At 38.4% G+C, this 19638-nt stretch overlaps 1 protein-coding gene across 2 annotated transcripts in view; it reads right to left on the bottom strand.

Moving 5' to 3' along the window:
• Nucleotides 1-216: 216 nt before the first annotated feature.
• The window catches only part of RASA3 (RAS p21 protein activator 3), a 197481-nt gene continuing 178059 nt past the window's right edge, over nt 217-19638 (bottom strand). For both annotated transcript variants that reach the window (XM_050980645.1, XM_050980641.1), the window contains 13 exons: nt 19275-19389; nt 18337-18411; nt 17368-17491; nt 16088-16194; nt 15385-15462; nt 14408-14485; nt 13782-13855; nt 10038-10144; nt 9024-9106; nt 5377-5588; nt 4545-4648; nt 2622-2805; nt 217-2034 (listed from right to left, as the gene is read on the bottom strand). In XM_050980645.1, coding sequence (XP_050836602.1) covers nt 1959-2034; nt 2622-2805; nt 4545-4648; nt 5377-5588; nt 9024-9106; nt 10038-10144; nt 13782-13855; nt 14408-14485; nt 15385-15462; nt 16088-16194; nt 17368-17491; nt 18337-18411; nt 19275-19389 — 1417 coding nt within the window. In that variant the 3' untranslated portion in view covers nt 217-1958. The remainder of the gene's footprint in view (nt 2035-2621; nt 2806-4544; nt 4649-5376; nt 5589-9023; nt 9107-10037; nt 10145-13781; nt 13856-14407; nt 14486-15384; nt 15463-16087; nt 16195-17367; nt 17492-18336; nt 18412-19274; nt 19390-19638) is intronic.

Raw genomic sequence — 19638 nt, 5'->3', positions numbered from 1 at the left:
GCTGGTTCAAATGCCCAGTCTGGTTCACTGCAGAGTCCCATACTGTGTGCAATGCTGACAAAAGGGGTGGGTGGGGATGGGATGAGGAGCAAGGATGGGACTTGGCAGGTTACACTCACAAGGATCTCCCCATCCATGGCCCCCACTCTGAGCAGATGCTGTGCCAAGAGGCATGCTCTGAATTTAAAAAGACTCCAAACATGGACACAGTTCTCAGAAATAAACCACTTCTTTTAATTGGCAAGTAGAACACACATTACAGGTCATTAGTATTTTATAAACAATATTAAGTTACAAATACATGTTAAAAATTGCAGTTCATGGCAGCTAAAAGCTTGGAGTCCTAAATGCATCTTTGCAATGCTTCATTACTTCCCTTTCCCCAGTCTGCAGGGTGAAGATGAATAAAAGATCATTTATCATCTATTAGAAGGTGGTCTACTATATATTCAAACAAAACCAAAACTTAATTTCTAAGAACATCAATAACAAACAGAGGCATTCGAAGTACTTTAGCCATTTAAAATCATGTCAGATGCAATGAGGACACAGTTAAGAATTATTCTTTAACACTTGAAGCAAAGACAGACATCTTCACATTAAACTGATCAATGCTTTCTGATCCAACTCAGCTTAAAACCTGTACTAGCTTCTACCCCACAGAGGCCTAAAGTCCATCATGCAGGCTTCCAAGCCATCAAAGCTAGATGCTTGTATATCAGACCCTTTTACAGAGAAAAATTATGGTGTACAGCTAAACAGCATACATAAATATGCATTGAATATTTAAAAGATCTTTATTCCTCTCCTTTTGTTGGTATTAGTGAGATACACAGCTCATTCCATTTTTACTATACTCATAGTATAACCAAGTTATCATTATGCATGTTAATATACTAAATATCATTTAACAAGTTTCTTTTAAAAAGTATTTAAAAACATTTTTGGAAAAGTAGAAATCTATTTTCCAGAAAAGCAAGTGGTACTAGGATAGCATGGACTCCAGTGCATAAACATCCTTTCAGAGAAAACCCATTCTGACTGCTTTTGTGCCTGGGAATCTGCATGTGTCAGCTGCCAGATTCACATTCTGTTTGTCCTTCTCACTGTGGTGATAAAAGGTCACCAAAATCAGCTTACCTTGCCTTTCAGTTGGCAGACTTTCAAAGATCACCATTCACTGGACTGCTTTGACATGAGTTCATTTCTTTCTTACTCGTATTTATGAGAGTCAGTTTTATTACACTGCTGAGATTGCATCTTCAAATCCAAAGTCTGCTGAATGTGCCTGGAGAAATGACTTCGTATCTCAAAAATATCAAGAGTACCATTCAGATTTGAATTTCTATTAAAAACTGTGCACAGTTAGCAAAAATTACACTGCTGTAAAAACAAAAAGGCCTGCTCCTTGGCCTGCTCAGAATACACACTACAATGTAGAGGGTTACACCAGAGGGATTTTTCTCTGCCTCTTTTCTACTTGCAGGCATTAAAAGTGTTACTAAGCTTTTCCTAAGAGAGCACGCAGGGCATGTGGCATAATATACATTAATCAGGAACAAAAAACAGTAACAAACAACCTTTCTAGAAAATGCTGCATATTAGCAGCATGCTTGGTTTCCAAAACACAAGGAATTGTATGGGAGTTGTCAAGATGAAGTCCACACACCTTGATCATTGAACTGATCACTAGATTCCAAGAAACCAAAGCAAATTTAAAAATACACATGACAACTGCCTAGAAGGCAGGGTTTTATCATCTGTCAATAACCAGATGAATAAAGTGCATAGCAACTATTATAACAGTTTCTTGAAAAGAGAATACATTTACCAAGTCTCAAAGTTTGTAAGCTTGACACTTATCCATACATTTTGCTACATGTGTGGCTTCCCTTTTGTTTTGCTATTTAGCATCACTAATCAACCCTTCAGCACTGTCCTGTGATTTCCTCTGCACTTCATATGGAATGTGCTGAGATCTCTGACTGTTGCCTGATGTATGTCTGGAAGCTCTTGTCACCAATGGGATGTTCCCTAAAAGAAAAGAAAAAACCAGTTTAACATACAGAGCCATCTGTCAGGACACGAAAATGGTGGAACAGAAGGTGGAACACACAAGAACTTCTTCCCTAAATTTGATTTTCAGAGTTGTAATTGTAATGTTAATACTGCATTTTACTTGAGCTAGAACTGACTGAATTGATCCTCTCTTTTGTCAGCCACATGCAGAATGCTTTATGCATACACAAAATACAGTCATGTGGCTGTGTCAGTTACTCTTTCCATTTTTAAACCAACACTCCAAGATAAGCTGGTAAACACATCCATCTTCTGCTATTAACTACTGCTTAAATTTGAGCCCAGCATGGGCTCAAATTTTAAAACCAACAGTATAATAAACTCCCATTTAAATTTTATGAATGAAACTGCTTTAAAAACAAGCATTAAAAAATTCACTTCAGTGCTTTAAAATATTGTGATATAAATCCTAAGTCACAGTGCTACTCTGTATGTATTTGCAGGACCTTTTTTGGACAGAATACAGTGAAACTCAGAGCATAAGCAAGGGAAATACCATCTTCAAGGACTGTTCCCCTGTTTGTACAACCCACTGTACTTACTGGCTTCCATACTTTGTCTTCTTAAATTTATCCCTCTTATATTGAGCGTGCTCCTGCTCTAAATTTCCAACACCTTCAATAATCAACTTTAGTGTTTTATATGTCTCCTTAGGGTCATCAATGATGAATGTAGAATACTCTTCCTCTTCAGGTCCATCATACACAGATTTGCTCCCACAGGCCTCTGGAGAAAAAAAAATAAAGTACAGGAATAGATATGAGGCAGGGGGAAAAAAGCAAGACAAGCATTCTAAAAATATTCAGTCTGGGGTTCATACAGTTTCTTGGTTTGCTTCTGTATGGCCACCACAGAACTGTGCTGACATCAACAGCAGAAGTTTTGCTGGGCTGTTGGGAGGCACAGAGGGTGTCCCATGTCCGTTCCTTCTTCCTCGTCTTGTATGGAAAGGGCAGCAAGCCTGGCAGCTACTCCTGGCTTGGTGGGAAGCTGTCCTTTGCTGCACAGGCAATGCTTTAATCTCAGTTGCCACTATCTGCACCCCATGCACACATTTTGGAAACTCTTACACAGGTCTGCCTCTGCCACTGTGCTGCAGGGCTGGCCTGCACAAATATTCACTTGTGGGGACAGGTTCCACCCCCAGGCAAGTACAGGCTAAATTTGAAAACATTACAGGCTGAAGTAGTTGTGTTTTACCACATTACCCCTAAAAGATTCATACAATAAGCACAAGCAGAATATGCCATAACTACTGCCTGGCTGCTTGCTTCACAACATATCCAAAGGGGCAAATCCTTCTATACCTTCTGATCTTAGCAGGGAGCCTTCCTGACTAAGAGATCTGGACACTGACCACACATGAATTTCCACAACGTATTTCCCATATGATCTACTCCTGCACTGTAGCAGAGCATATTAGAAGGGGAAAGAAGGGGAATGAGTATTTTACTTTGTCTCTCCTTCTAGCTTTATTGCTGTCCCAGTCTCAGCTTTCAAATTCCCTTCCCCTTGCTGCACTGTCTGTGCCAGACCTGCGTCCTTTTCCCCAACACAGACACTCGATGCTGGCTCTGGCAGCGAGGATTCGGAACAGGGGAAAGCTGGGCACCAGTTCAGACAGCTCGGAAGTGGTGAGGATCTTGAGTTTGCAATTGCACAGCAGCCAGGAACAGATTAAAGTGCTTTGCAGTCTGTGTGTTTGACACCACTGGCTTATCTCATATTATAAAATAAAGTCCTATTTAAAGAGCAGTGCCACAGGGAAGGCTTCCCCACCACTCCCTGTGCTAAACTGAGATTTCAAGTCTGGCACTGTGTACACCGGATACTTCTCTTGGCATGCCTACTAGTACCAACTTCCTCTGCTGTCTCTTTTCTTTTATCCTTTCCATCACATCTCTGCTTCCCTCAGCTCCTGAAAGTTTCCCAGCCAAAACTCCACTTTTCAACATTTCATAGGCATCCACAGGTCATCCTCGATGGGTAATTCTGAAAGAGCCTTTCCAAGGAAACCATTTGTATCTAGCCTGTCTTAGGCTCTGAATCAGGGAATGTGCGTGCACATGACTTCTGTTAACACAAAACCATATTCCACTGAAACCTCAACTTTGCTGGTGCAAGTTCTTGTCAGGATCAGTAAACCTCTGGTTCAGTGCTGGCTCTGATTTCTCAATTCAGAGCCTCCAAGCAACGCTCTGTGCCTATGCTATTTTAGGATGATGTGGTTAAGACCGTATTTCAAACAACTGTTAGTACGCAAAGAACTTTTTACAGACTATGAGACTGCACCAAAAATAATGCACACAACTGCCTCAAGACAGCAGAAGGGGAAATAAGTGGAATAAAGGCCACTGTGTTCTAGGATGTGATTTGCAAGGCTGGTTGAGCCAGAATATCCAACTTCTCACAGGCATTTTTGCCTGGGTAAGTGAATTGGAAATGTAATGATCTTTAATCCTCACCTTGCATTTTTTCCAATTTTGGCATATACAGGTTGAAAAGAGAGTAGATGCGCTCAGTTTCTCTATCTCCATCTATATCCAGTTGTATATTTGCTGGCAGGCCTCTGTAAGGTATCAGGAAGAGAGGTAAAAGTTAAATGCTAAACAGTGTATTATGGCACATAAAGCACTTAACAAGGAAAACAAAGTAAAAGTAAGTTTTCTTACAGATTGTACGTAACAGAGCTCAAAACCTTCCATTTTCCCCAAAAGAAGAAAAGGTCAAACTTATTTATGTCTCTATTTATCCAGCACCCTTTTACTGACTTGAAAGGGAAAACTGTATCAGTATCCAGACATTATGGTGAATTAGACAGCTACAACCAGATGGAGGAGCCAAAGCACTGAACTTCCAACTACCAAGGTCTTAAATCTTAGTATAACTACCACTACAGTCTTGTGACTTCTCTCAGTTTAGATGAAAATTGCTTCCTACAAACCAGATAGTACATCTTTCCTGAAGCGAGAGTATGAGCAGCTCCCTGAAATGATCAGTTTAGAATTAAATCTATCAGCAGAGGAGTGCTTCAGGAATTTACAAACAGGATATTGAATGGATTTTGGACATTTTTATTAATGACAGATGATCAAAACCAAAGTATTTTTAATCCCACAGTCACCTCCTAACACCATCTCTTACTCTAAAAACTCAACATTTTGATCCAGATCAGGAATACCAACAGATGGCCTTTAAACACCTGTACACCAAAACTTGGTTAGCTGTGCCCTGGCAAGTCACCCTGCAGAGACACATGTACCCATGGCAGCAGCCATGGTACATTAAAACCCTTACCCTGTGCAGGGTGTGCAGCCAGGGGTGTTGTCTGCAGTAGCTTTACAGCAAAGCCAGTGGCCATTGAGATAGGCTGAAGGATGGTAGACCGTCAGGCGTTTCTTGTTGCACTGGCTAACTTTGGTGAGGATATCGATCCAGTCCTTGGCCTCCACACAATTATTTGCTTGGATATACAGGACTCTCCTTTCAGGCTGGATCACCTGGAACATCTGCAAATAAACCACAGAATAAAGCATCAGAATGAGTCAGTGAACCTAGGACTAGAATCAGAGTGAAGATTTATTGCAGGAAAAACACCATACTAAAAGAATGGACCAATAAATAACATTTCAACACAAACCCAAGCAGCAAATGTGCCCTTAAAAGAACAGTTTCACCTTTCACCTGGTACAAGGAATAAGATACCATTCCTGTAGGAGATGATTTACAAATAGCTAATATCAACTTGCTGCTTGGGTCTCAGTAAGATTTGTTGTCAGCCTCGGGGAAGCAATTTTAGTAATGCTGCAACTCCCAAGTTTTGGAAGGCTGACAGAGGAACCCAGTGCTGGCCTGAAAGGAAACACTCGTCAGCAGGAGGCAGAAAAGAGAAAAATGAGTCTGGATCCAGCCTTAGTGACAGCTTTGCCTTAGTACTGCCATTTCTCTAGTCCTTTTAGTACCTGTTTCAGCATGACCATTACCTTTTAGTAACTTCCATGCTTCTGCACCCAATTACAGCTGCTATTAGAAGATCACAGAAATACTGTTTCTCTTTGATTGACATCAGGTGGTTTAAATAATTACATATTAAATTACAGCTTGAGCATTGAAAATCTTAACTAAAGCTCTTCTGCCTGTTCAAAATAGCTTGCAACCTAGAAGGGGATTTACTTTCCTCCTCTAGAAGAAGGAAAATTTTGATGCACAGCCTTATTGCTTCATTACACTGATGATGCACTGAAAATTACTCAGCTCAAGTTAGTGATCCTGGCTGCAAATTTTGGAAAGGTAAATTTTCTTCATTTCCTCTTCTTCTTAGAAGAATAATAAATGCATTAAATATTTGCTTCTGCAAATATTTAATGCATTTTCTTCTCTCTTTCAGATATGCCTACTTCACTTGATTATTCAAATCACTAGATGTTCCATTGCCCATATCATATGGAATACAATTTTCCAAACAGCTGGTTTCGTTGTGCTGTTTTAAAAAGAAAACCAGAGAAGTGCACACACACACACACAAAAGCCCAACAAAACCCATACAAACCAAACAATAATAACAACCAGACCAAACAAAATTGAAATTTGCCTTTGTTTGTTACACAGAAATACTGGCTTGAATTCTGCACCTAGCTGGTTGAGAGAATGTTGCAGACTGGTACCAAGCCCAGTAATTTCTTCCTCTGTAACACTTAAATGTGCATCATGCCAAATAGCAAAGAGAAAACTCAAGCAATCATTTCCCTGGATTTAGCAGGGAAGCACTAGTGGTATCAGACAACTGGTCTGCTATTGGTCCCTAATGGTATCAGACACTGATTAGAAAGGCACAGTACACCATGGCAGTGTAGGAGCTGCTTGGTGTGATCAGTCCAACAGTGCCAACTACACACCAAAGAGTCCTTTCAATAAAACTCTTCAGGGCATAACCGGCAATTTGACTTTAGGATGGAAGGAAGAAAAAAGGAAGACAGGAGCATGCAGTTCAACTCTCTATTAACACAGAGCTACAAGGAAAAGAATTTTAATGTCCTGCTGGGCTAAATGGAGCCTCCTGCATTGCAACAAGGAACAGATTTAAGGAGTATGGCTATGTGTAAGGGGATACCAATCAAAGTGATCCAACATATGGCAAGAGTTACTGAGGAGCCCACAACTAAGCCAAGAATTTCAAGTGGCTGCAAGACCTTTACACTACCAAAACCACCAGTTGCCTCTCAAACAACACAGAAGACCCAAAAAATATTTAAACCCACCCTCACATTCCCCAAACTGTGCTTAAGAACAACAAAGGCTACTGGCCTTACTGCTAGACAGGCAGGTTTAACATGAGTGAGAAACAAATACTTAGTGCAATTCAGAGCACAGATACACTGAATTTATACAAAATGTGAATTCTTATCACACAAGCACCCACAAGGGAATATCCATTGCAAATACATCTGCTGTGGTGTTCTGAGAATTCTGATCTTGCTGCAGTAATCTATTTATGTATGGCAAGAAAAATAAGAATATATTAGCACAAGAAGGTGGTAACGTTATTTTCTACTGTTAATGGAAAGACTGAACCTTACTTTCTGGAATGGATGTAGTCACCTTGATTTCCCAAGTAATACTGAATTTAAGCAACCAAAATAGCACAGGGTTTTGATGTTATTTGATGTTAACAATAAAGGTACATTTTTCCAATAACAAATCTTCGCAATGCAGACATATTTTGGATGCTCAGTCTAGCTCAGTACACTCAGCACAAGTTACAGAATTATAGCTCACTCCTCTCTACAGACACAGAGAGTTTTATCTCAACTGTGTGGCTGCTTTCAGTTCAAACAAGTTAGTTTGCAGAGTGCACTTCATCACATGTTACAGCTGCCTTCTGATAGCCTAAATTATTTTGTAGCTTGGTTGGTTTTTGCCTGTACAGTAGAGTTATAAACACCAGAGCAAACTACAGTACAATTGAGATGTGTTCTAGAAGCAGGTGGAACTGAAACTTACTCCACGTTTTAGCAGAGAGAGACAGAGAGTGATGTTACCAAAATAACACCGGAAACTGGGAAATATACTGAAGAGCCTAGAATTGTATTTCACTTTTAACAAAGAGCTGTTTGAGGAACCTAATATCTAGGGCAGGGTTGAGCACTGCCCTGCATGGTGCTCACAAGCAGTGTAGATGGCAGGAAGGGCTGAAAGGCAGAAAAAGATAAAAGTCACAACCATTTATACCTGTAAGTCTGTGGTAGATGCATGTTTGGAACTGGGAAAAAAACCCTGAGCTCTTTTTTTGTTTAATTTTAAATACAATTTTTAAAGGACTGGACTCAGCTTTACAGGCAGAGGTGTATGAAAAAGGCTCCCAACATCACCCAAACTGATCAAGTCTGTTCTTACATAATACAGAAGTTGGCAGTAGTGTTCCATGAATGAGAAATACAGCTGTATTTTATTCCCTAATGTGGCAACCAAAATGGTAAACTATACTAGCACAGATGTTGTTTTTGTACATAACCTAACCCAAATTAAATATAAATCTAAAAATCCATATATATATGTACTTTCATGAACCAATGAAGAAACCCAATAGCTAATAAAGAAGTTGTGATCCTTCACATTATAAGCAGCAAGTTCCTTCTCACCAGAGAGGCCTGGCAGAAAGGGCAGGGACTCGATCATCTTACCTGTGTGTGACCTTACAGAGCTGGCAGCTGATCAGCAGCACTGAGTGTGCTGCAGATCACGAAACCCAAAGACTGCTGACTGGGCTGTTAAGAATCTGAATGGGCTGTACTTTTGGAAACTCCTGCTACTATATACAGAACAAGCAGCTGTGGTTGTACATCTTTCAACAGAAATCCAATCCAGGTTACAGAAGGGGAAAAGGCGATTAGGCTGGTGGATCTGGAGCAGCCTAACAAATACATTAATGAAGATGACCTACTTACATTTTTCATTTTAAAGGATTCCTCCTCTAGTCTTTCCACTGCCAGAATGTTTTCAATTGGAATGCTACACAGAGGGTGATCACCTGCAGAACACACAGACACAGATAATGAGCCACTTACTCACAACTCATCTTCACCTTTTGCCCTTTTTCTAAGGGCTAATTCGGTTTCTTTGAAGATCATTTTGACTGCACAAGAAAAGAGGGAAAATCTTTCACTCAGCAGGGATTTGCTAGCATGGTCCTTAAGTATTATCTTAAGTACATTTCTCTTTTCAGCTGCACTACCTTACACTAGCAAACCTCTTAAAACTGATTACTGCAGCAGGACACGGTATATTTACTGCAAAGGTGACAATGAAATAAATCATTCCTGTCAGCTGAACTGAACTAGTGGTGATGCAAGCTCTCAAAGCTGAGTGTGAAATAATGACTGGCATGATCTGAACATACTTCCTTATCTTTCTTCCTCCCTATTTACTTACATGATGGAAGGAAGTGGTATTTGTTGTGTACTATTAAACAGACAGGAACAATTTCCAAAAAAGCAAAATACTTGCTATTTAGCAACATTAAGTGAACACATTTTTTAAAGTTCAAAGATTGCAGGTGAATCCCTGTCTACTGTAGCCAGTTGTGCCAACACTATACAGAATTTATGAGCACATGCTGAGCTGCATCTGAGAATGTTCAATACAAACCCAAATTCCAGCTTGAGTTTCGTATGTTTTGTTTCCTAGGACAATCTAGGTAACTGTGAAACCTACAGATGATGTTATTGACTGATACTAGGCAAATATTATCAAATATTTTGCTAACTTGCAGGGTATTGTGCTATCCAAGAAGCTTCTCTGTCAATAAAGACACTAGAAGAAGAGCAAGAACATACAGGCTGACAGACATGGCCTGTACTGTGTCTTCTACAGTAACAGATTGAAATCTCAGTCTTCTACACAATCCTTATGTTTAATCTTTGCTTCAGTGTATCAAAACAAGACCAGCAAACCTTTGTTACCTTTGCTTTTCTGATAGGTAAACTCATGGTTTGTCAGGCGAAACCATCTCTTCTTGAAGTTTTTCATACCAAATCGTTTTCTTCCTTGTGCTCTCTTGATCATGAACCTAGTAAACAGGGCACCAATTGTTACAATACATGCTTATGTATGTAGATGTATATATAAATGTGTGTACATACAGGTATGTCATAGCACTTGCAAAGCTTTAGGAGGGGACACAGAGTGTTTTCTAATTATTGAGGTCTTTTCTTGGCAAGGAAAAGTGTCACATCTGGACAGGTTTGGTGCATCTATTAGTTAGGTCTGTCCTTTTTCCAGATCTAGATAAGGGGCAAGACATGTAACTTGACTTGTAGTTAGTTAACTGAGCTGCAGTTTGTGCCCTTTCTGCAGTTACAAATCCAGCTAAATTGTTTCCTAGTACAGCAGAAAAAAGGCAAAACGTGGTTAGTATTGCTCTGCTAAGCTCGACCTGTTGACTCTACAAGCTTAATTTATTTTTTTATAAGCTGTGAGAAAGCTCAAAAAGTTTAGATTATGTTTAATAATTAAAGGGCAGGTGTAAAGCCTGGAGCACAGGGACTGTACCCTTACATGGTTTCATCACTCTCAAGCTCTAGAAACGGGATATTCCACAGGATATTCTAAAATCAGGATATTCCACAGACTCATTTGCAATTGCACATAGATACTGCAGTTGAAATGCAATTTCAGTAACATACAAAGTGATCTCATGGCTGGAAGGTAGAGCACCCCCACCCCTTTTTTAGCAGATTAGGGGTGTTCATTTAGTGAGTTGTCAGTTTTAATTAATTTCAAACTTGAATGAGTTTATTGTGAAATTAGTTCACTGGGAAACTGTGATGCATCCACCACTTTCCTAACCACTAAATCAATCCAAAAGCTTCAATGTGACTTTGGTGACTTCATACTGCTCAGCAACACTTTTGTTAGATAAAAACGTGTGTCCATATGCAGGAGAGAGTTGATAACAGCTATTCTATACATTACATGAACTACTGTGCCAAATACAGAACTGTATAAAGGAGTGGGTAAAAACTACTTACTACAGAGTAGTTTTTATCAAGTAGGAAGGCACTACACAGCACAGAGAGCACACAGAGAGAACAGCAAAGACCTGGTTTAAGATTTTTCAATAGCAGAGCTAAAATGCTTAGAACAGCTAATAGTGTTTCTTGCTTCTGGTACCTTCAGTCACAAATAACTACATCTGACCAAACCACAGGTCTGTTTAAAGCTCAAACAGAAACCCAAGTTCCTTCAGACTTTAACTATTTTGTAACCAGCTGGGCTGGTGCCACCTGCTCATTCCAAGCTGTGTGGGCAAAAGCTGACAAAGACTGTCTACAGCAGCAGATTTTTTTTAACTAGTTATAGTTACACATCTCTCATTCTTAAAATGGTCAGACAGTTCTGTCTCGGTCCTTATTCTTGGACTACTTGAGAAATATTTAATAACAGCACGTGATTCAGGTCGCCACCAGGCCCATTGGCAGCAGCCCTCATAATTCCAGGTTAAGGCAAATTTCAAAGGAAGAACTGATACCCTTAGGCAGGACAACATGCTCTTCAAGTTAGTTTCTAATCCTTTTCATGCCAATACTTAAAGGTGACTTAAAACTGCAAACTCCTACAGAGCCTCCCTTCTTTGAAAAAGGCAAACTCCATATGGCAGGGCTAAGAGCACATTTCTAATTAAATTCTTCATAGGTGACATAGCCAAGAGAAAATGTGCTTTTATTTTCCAGAGACAGGTGACTAGCATTCAAAGTCACAAAAGTTATAAGGTCAATTTCTTTGTTTCTGGCAATTGCAGAATGTATGAGACGTCAGAGCGATTAGAAACACAAAGGAGAAAAAGTCCAAGATAAAAACCCATTTCAGTACAAGGTGGTTGGAGATACTGTTTCTTTTCACGTTTATGGTAGACCTGAATCTTGATCCACCTTAGCTTTGCTTGGAAGCACTGATGTGCCCTTTTCACCACCAACAAAAAAAAATAGCTCTCCTTTTCATTCTCTTCCTTTTGGAAAGAACCAGGCAGGCATCTGTTGAGCAGTGATGGCATGATTGATGCCAGCAAACCCAAGTGCCAATGACTATTTTTATTCAAAAGTACTTATGCTATAGCTTTCCATTTGGTATTCTTAACAGAGGTAAAGATAGAATAAAAACAAAAAAGCAAGCAAACATATTGCAAAGGCAAATAGAAACTCCACTAAACAGCCATTCAGTCTGGAGAAGAATCAAATCAAAGGCTGTGAGAAGTCCCACAACAAAACATGGCAATAATGCAGAAAGTATAAAAGAAAATAGGCTGCTGAAGGCCACTTCTTAACCTTGAAAATAATTTACATGAATACTAATTAAAAAGTGCCTAGAAAATGCATGGTCTCTTCATCACTTTCAGTAAGTTCTTCAGGATCCATACAGTGCTTCTTCGTGCCCTGCCTACAGCAAGAAATCCTTTATTCTCTATTTACAGCAGGTTTTTGTTTTAAGGAAAATAAAATAAAAGGTCAACATGAAGAAATGGGTAACTAAATGTTCTGTGCTGGGTTTACACAGGCATTTCAGGATGGTTAAACAGAATACTTCCTCCCCGAAGTTAAGTCAGACAAATCTACTGCTGCAAAGGACATGCTGTCAGCCAGTAGCTACAGCAAAGCAGCAACTGCCTCTACCATCTTACCTGCATGAACTATTACCATCAACTTTCTTTACTGTTAGTTTAAGAGTCCTTACAACAGCAGCCACAGGCCGAGCAAGAAAAGACAGAAAAAAATCAGACAGGAGCAAAAGAAAGACAGAGGCAGAAAAAAATGTTTTACAGTTAGAGGGTAAATGTTACAAACTATAAATTTATTTTGAAAACCAAAAGGATGATAAATGTACAGAATTAAATTAGACAAAATTGCTTCTAAGGACAGAGGTTTATCAGAGCTGTCAAGGTTAAATAGAAGATGTAGTCATGTTTTCACTCAAAATGTAGGTTTTGCATTACTTAAAACAACGATGAGGGCTTACTTTCAAACAGTATTTGAGCTTACTGAGCTCTGACAAATTTTGATTTTTTTTACTTTCTTTCTCCCAGCTCAAAGAAGTTGTTTCTACAGAGCATTTAGATGACCTTAACAATACAGTTTTGTAACAAAAAATACCAACAATTGCTATCTGAAACTAACACAGCATATGGAACACACTTCCCAAAAAAGGAAAGGTACTAAAACTATAAACTGTTCCAAGTGCATGTCAAATTTTCCTTGAAATGCCCATGATAATAGTTAGCATATGTATCTCATAGGGCAGCAAAAGCAAGTTCTGTTTGCAGGCTTTGCTCTCATTAAGTTATTCAGTATCTCTCTTCACAGTCTTCCACTGTCTTCACAGTGAAATTTTCAGCTTTTATTCACTAGAGTTCAGGAAGGAGATCCCAGCTTGATTTTAATATAATGCTAAGTTTATTTTGCCTTAGCTGAGCTAATTAAGTTCTACAGGCTTATCTTTCCTCTACTTATTTCAAAACACATTTATATTAAGACGTTTAAATCATATGAAAATATGTTCAAATCAGCTATAGCAACCACAGAGGGCAGAAATTGCAACACAAGAATTCTCCTACATTCCTCTCTGATTGAATAGGGGTGGCAGAAAAAGAGATGGCTGCCTTAGAATGGTAGTAAGCACACCAGTAGATGGTTTTGTTGCATATGCATACCTACCCTTCTTTAAGCAATATAGGTTGCTCTATGCTCTTGTGATCTCTTCTTCCTGAAGATGAAATTAGATCTAGAAACTAAAAGGTGAACAAAAGGCAGATGTAAAAATGACAGGACCACACTACCCAAATTAAAATCTTTCAGCATTTGCATAGCACAGAGCTACGAAAGTATTTGTAAAAGTAGTTTAACAGAAGGTAATGGCAGAAGCTTGAGGAATTTGGGAGGTTTCCTGGGTTGTAACCTATAAATAGCACAAATGCTCTTAAGCAGTAGAACTACAGATGCCCAATACTTCTTGTGCTTCTCCTTTGTTATATGGATCTTTCACTTCCTTTTGGACTAAGCAATTTTCATCACAGATCTGCAGCATTCTACAAAGCTCTACACACACCTCAAAAGCTCTATGCAGCAGCTTGTTAATCCAACCTATTTATTAACTACAAATAGATGCAAAGAAATTTAATTACTGACATGTGTATAATTTGACAAAAGTTTCTTGAATACTAGTTATCAGGAGTCTGCTTTTCTCAACCTCCTTCCTGGTTTACCAATAGTATGTACTGCTTTCTAGGATTTAACTTCAACAGCACAGGAGGATTTTTAGAACCTTCACATGTATTACTTACATTTTTTACTGCATCTGCATATTTCTGTTCATTGAAATAGTCATAAAATGTAGCCATGTAAGATTCCTTGAAATTGGCCTGAAATACAAAGCCAAAACCATGCATATCATCATACAGTTTATATAGAAAATATTATTGTTAATAGCAGCAGGTCAGGAGGAAAACCACTGCAGACAGACAGGTATTTTTTCTGGCCAGAAGTTAAATAAGCAAAGTGCTGCTTTCATGTTATACAGCACACATTCACTAGTATCAAACTTTTATTTCAGAGAGGCAGCAGAATGCATTTCATATGTTCAGTTACTACAGTCAATAATGCATTCTTCAAATGCTTCAAAATCCTGCTTTGGCTTAATTTTTCCTCCTGACAGTAAGTGTAAGAAAAATAATTCTGCTGTCTTGAAGGACTCATAACTGAGGTACAGTCACCTGTGTGAATCCTAACAAGACCCCAACCACCCCAAATTACCACCAGCTATAGCAGTGTGGTGCCTTAGGTACACTTATTTCAATCAAACATCCAGAGTATGGGCATCTAGCTCCAATCTCACCACTGACAGAAAACTGAACTGTATGAAAAGGAAAGTATTGCCCTTTCCCTTACTGGGTGACTTTTCTCAGTTGAGATTTGAAATGCTGAAACAATCTATTAAGCCCTGTAGAGCTGCTGATCATGTATCGCAGATAAGTAGAGAACTTTACAAGTTCTCCTGATCACTGTCATTCTTCCAAAGGAAGGAATGAAGAGCTCTGAAACAGACTTGTAGATTGGTCACACAATTTTGCTTTACTGAAATCTAGTTCAGATTAAGATAGATTTAGTTTTCCTCTAAATAGGAGAGCGTTATAATCAAAGCAAACATAACCAGTTTTGCATGAGCCTAGTACAACTCAAGCACTTAATTACAATTAATGATAAAGGATTTTAAAAAATCACTTTCTTAAATTAAGTCATTAATTGAAAATAGCATACTTACAGATTTAGATTTTGATAAGCTGCCTAGTGTTTGAATGGTTTTAGAGATAAGTGTCAAAGTTCGAGAAGTCTGAGGATCCTAGGAAGGAGAACAATATTATATGGACTAGCTATTTAAAATAATGAATAGAGGAAGGTAAACTATATTTCTTCTTTCTTATTTCACTTGCAGAAGAGTAACAAAAAATTAGAAAAGACCCTTATAAAACACTGCAGGAAAAAAATTGCTTTTACATTCAAAGGTTTTTGGCTCATAAGCCACCATGCTCCATAGCTTCAGAGAGCCAAAGGCAATCACTTACAAAACAAAAACGAGGCTGTCCACATCCTTCCCACTCCCAATAAGAACACCTACTAGAAGCCTGACATATGTTGTTTAACATTCAAAATATTTCCAACACTGCTGCCAATCAAGCCAGCATCAATGTGGCAAGAATGAAGCAATGACCCTTTTTTCCACAGCAGCTTAGACCATCTACCTTGTTTGTCCTTAAATTTCACTCTTCTTCCAACATCTCCCAGATTCTTCACATACAAAGTCATTCAACATATGCTTCATATCCAAGACAGATATAACAGATCTTTGAACTAGCAAAGGTACTTTTCCTGAAGGCTATTAAAAGAACTGAAGAAAGAATCTTGATAGAGAGACTCTGGTGACAGAACCATAAACACAGCTAGAAAAAAACTGATAGAGTACTTACTGGATGGTGTGGTGTAAGCTGAAAGAGGTTTGGAGAAAGAATGGCAGGAGCAAAGAACCTCAGGAAAATAAAGCTGCTGACAGCTGTGTACCTTACATCTAGGTCACCTATTAAAAAAAAAAAAACAAACAAAAAGACCTCTACTCAGCATTTCAATAATCCTTGCTGAAAAGCCTCATGAAATTATCAGAGCCTTGAGAGAGCTAACTCAAGCATGTGCTGGATAATGTATGTATTTGTGAGCTACAGGATTAACTGATGACAGAGGATTTGGAGCCAGAGATCAGCTAGCCTAACCCAAGGAAATGTCAATGAGAGCCTCTTTAAAAAATAACCAGGTTCATAACATAAGCTGCAAGAACATCATTCACTTTCCCATCACAGAGGGAAGTTCAGAGAGATCTGCTATTCCATATACACACTGAAGTATGATGAATAATTTACACAGTTTATGAAATGTTCAGCACAGAGGCCAAGTCTCAGTTACCTACTTATAGCCCTGAGCACAAGTGTTGTACAGACTCCTAATGTATCTATTCCAGTTGGTAATTACAGAAAATACATTTTACTTATTTAGTTAAACATAAAATAAAGAGCATGACAGCAAAATCAATGGTTTTCTGCTTAAGCTTGCCTACTCTAAACTGACTGTTTAAAAGGCTGAACTTGTATTACTCTCTCTAAAACTTCCCTACTGTAATCTGCTTCCCTTCATGAAAATACGTAGCTTGGTTGTTTTGTTTAATGCTGGTTTTACATGGCCCACTTACTCTCACAGAGTCAAAACAACTAAGAGGGACTGGAAAGAGCTGTCTCTGGACAGCCAGAAAACCTTTGCAGCACATGGGCTCCTAGAGCAGTGACCTTGCAGCAACTCCAATTTATAGACTGGCTTTTATTACAGACTGACATATAAACAGAAAATAATTCTACTGCATGGAATCTGCAGAATGAGCCATTACAAAATCATGAACATTTGAAAACTGGGTATGCTTTGCAAATACTGAACCTATAAAAGATCATCATAATGATCTTTTTAAATGCTGTTTTCCTTAGAAAGATGTTTAAGAAAAAACTCCAATCATCATCAAAAATCATGTTCCTTTGTAGAATGAATAAATGATGAGAAAACAGCATTAACATACTGCAAATATTATTTTGGATAAGCTACTGTTCACATATCACATACTAAATTCAACAGAGATTGTGCAGACTGCTAGACTACACCTGTATTTAAAAGCTATCAGTTATGTAAAATAAAATTCTATATATAAACTCACCTTGAAAACGTTTGGCAGCTGATTCTCTCAGTGAAAAGAAAATATCACACATCACTGTAGGACAGCTTACACCAGATTTTGTAATTACAGTAAAAATGCGATCAACATACTGCCTCAGATTTTCCTGAAAAAATGCAAAGATTATGACAAAATTAGTATAATTTTCTGCTGTGGAAAGTGGCACTATTCCTGGTTTTATTCACAGCGGCATCATTAAAAGATTCCCACTTTCAACATTATACACTTGAAAAACAAACTCTCACTCAATTATACTGTTTGGGAAATGCACATATTCAGGAAGAAGAGTAAAAATATCATTCTTATTAAACCAAACATGAAATGACACAGCCGTATGGCAAATCATTCCTTCTTCTAGCACTGTTTACTACATCATCAGCAGAATCATAGAATCATTAAAGCAGGGAAAGGTCTCCCAGATCATTGAGTCCTACAGTAAACCCAGCCCTGCCAAGTCCACCACTAAACCACGTCCCCATGTGCCATATCCACAAGCCCCCTGTACATTTCCAGGGAGGCTGATTCCACCACTTCCTTCAGCAGCCTGTTCCAGTGCCTGACCACCCTTAAGAAACTTTTCCCCGATATGCACTTTAAGCCTCCCCTGATGCAATCTGAGGTCTTTTCCTCTCATCCTGTCACTTGTTACTTGGGAGAAGAAGCCAACCCCCACCTTTCTACAACCTCCTTATAGCTGAAGAGAGAGTTTGCCAGGTTAGTCACAGGACAAGTTATCCTCATCCCAGGGCAGCAGGAGAAGTCATGAACTTTCTATAGGTATTGCATTTATAGCATAATGTAAAGCTGTTGTGAAATAATTATAAGGATGGTGTCAAGAAAGCTTACAGTGTATTCTCATGAATGACAAAATTATTGCAAGATCAAACTTATGAGGACTTCAGTTAAACCTGATGGCATAAACAGAGACTGTCTTCAAAATCTAATGCATACCCTGTTATTTTCCAGGTTTTCACCATCTTTTAATTTCACAGGATCAATTTCACAAGGTTTATGCCCCTGGCAGATCTAGAAAAAAAATATAGTTAACAACTGGCAAATAATTTTACAAAACGTTTTGTAAAAAGCATAAACTGTTAGCTTTTGAGATGAGAGATAAAAGACAAAAGCCAACTTTATAAAGAGTATTTTTTTCTTTTAACAGCAAAGTTAAATTATGTGTGATATTTATTTTTTTCCAAAAAGCAGCATTAATTCATTCCACCCTTTCCTTGAACTGAAATGCAGAAGTGTTCTTTAGACTCTCTCAAGCAAGGCTGTTCAAGACAAGTCCTGTTTTTCCAAAACAGTCAACTTTGAAAGTATATCCATATTCTTTAAAACCTGACATTTTCTGATGAAACATTTAAGATGAGAACAGCTGAAGAAATTGTCAAATCATTTAAAGGAAGTCTGTGGTCTGAAAGTATTGCCCAATTACAGCACTAAAATACCCACACCCACCACTCTGGACTGGATAGATAATAAACCATTGTTCCAACATGTGCATCACATGCACAGTTATCTAAGAATAACTGCATCCCTTTATACCCACTGGATAAAACACATTACTTATAGCTTCACAACGGCTTTCTATTGTATAGAATATTTATTAATTTCTCAGAAACAATTTATGCTAATCTTTATAAATCAGAGTAATGTGGTTTAATAAAAATAGAAATTTTCCCTTTTCCTTTGATGTTTCTGAATAGGGCAACTCAGCTGTGGCTAACCTAACACACAGGATTTTAATGCAGAAACAAGCTATTAATAGCTATTAAGCTATTAGACATTATTCTTAAAAAGTGTTCTTAAAATCAGAAGTAATAAACAGTATTTGTTCCCTGAAGGCCTTTACATTTTACCAAATAAACAGTCTGAACTGTTCTTACCTCATCTATAATTGGCTTTAGTGTAACTTGCAGATAATGCATCCCTGCCAGTTTCATTGTCTCATCAATGCACTTGGAAGTTAACGAGTTTCCTCTGAAGATGGTGTTTGGATCTCTGGAAGTGAACAGTTTTCTGTAATTTAGTCTCTTTGTAATGAGCTGCTAGTACATGGAAATTAAGGCAGCATGAAAGATGACAGAATTGCAGGTTTGAATACACAAGCAAAACATCCCTTTGACACCAGCCTGCCATTAAATGTAGTCTTGCAGCATTTAGTACACTTTCAGGGTCAAACAGAAAAGCAGCAGCCTTGGAAAATTCAGAGGGAATACAGATCTTCATTGTATCAGCGTGGTGTGCTCA

This window comes from Serinus canaria, chromosome 1, assembly GCF_022539315.1.
Source record: "Serinus canaria isolate serCan28SL12 chromosome 1, serCan2020, whole genome shotgun sequence".
Classification (NCBI taxonomy): Eukaryota; Metazoa; Chordata; class Aves; order Passeriformes; family Fringillidae; genus Serinus; species Serinus canaria.
This window is presented reverse-complemented; position numbering and strand designations above follow the sequence as displayed.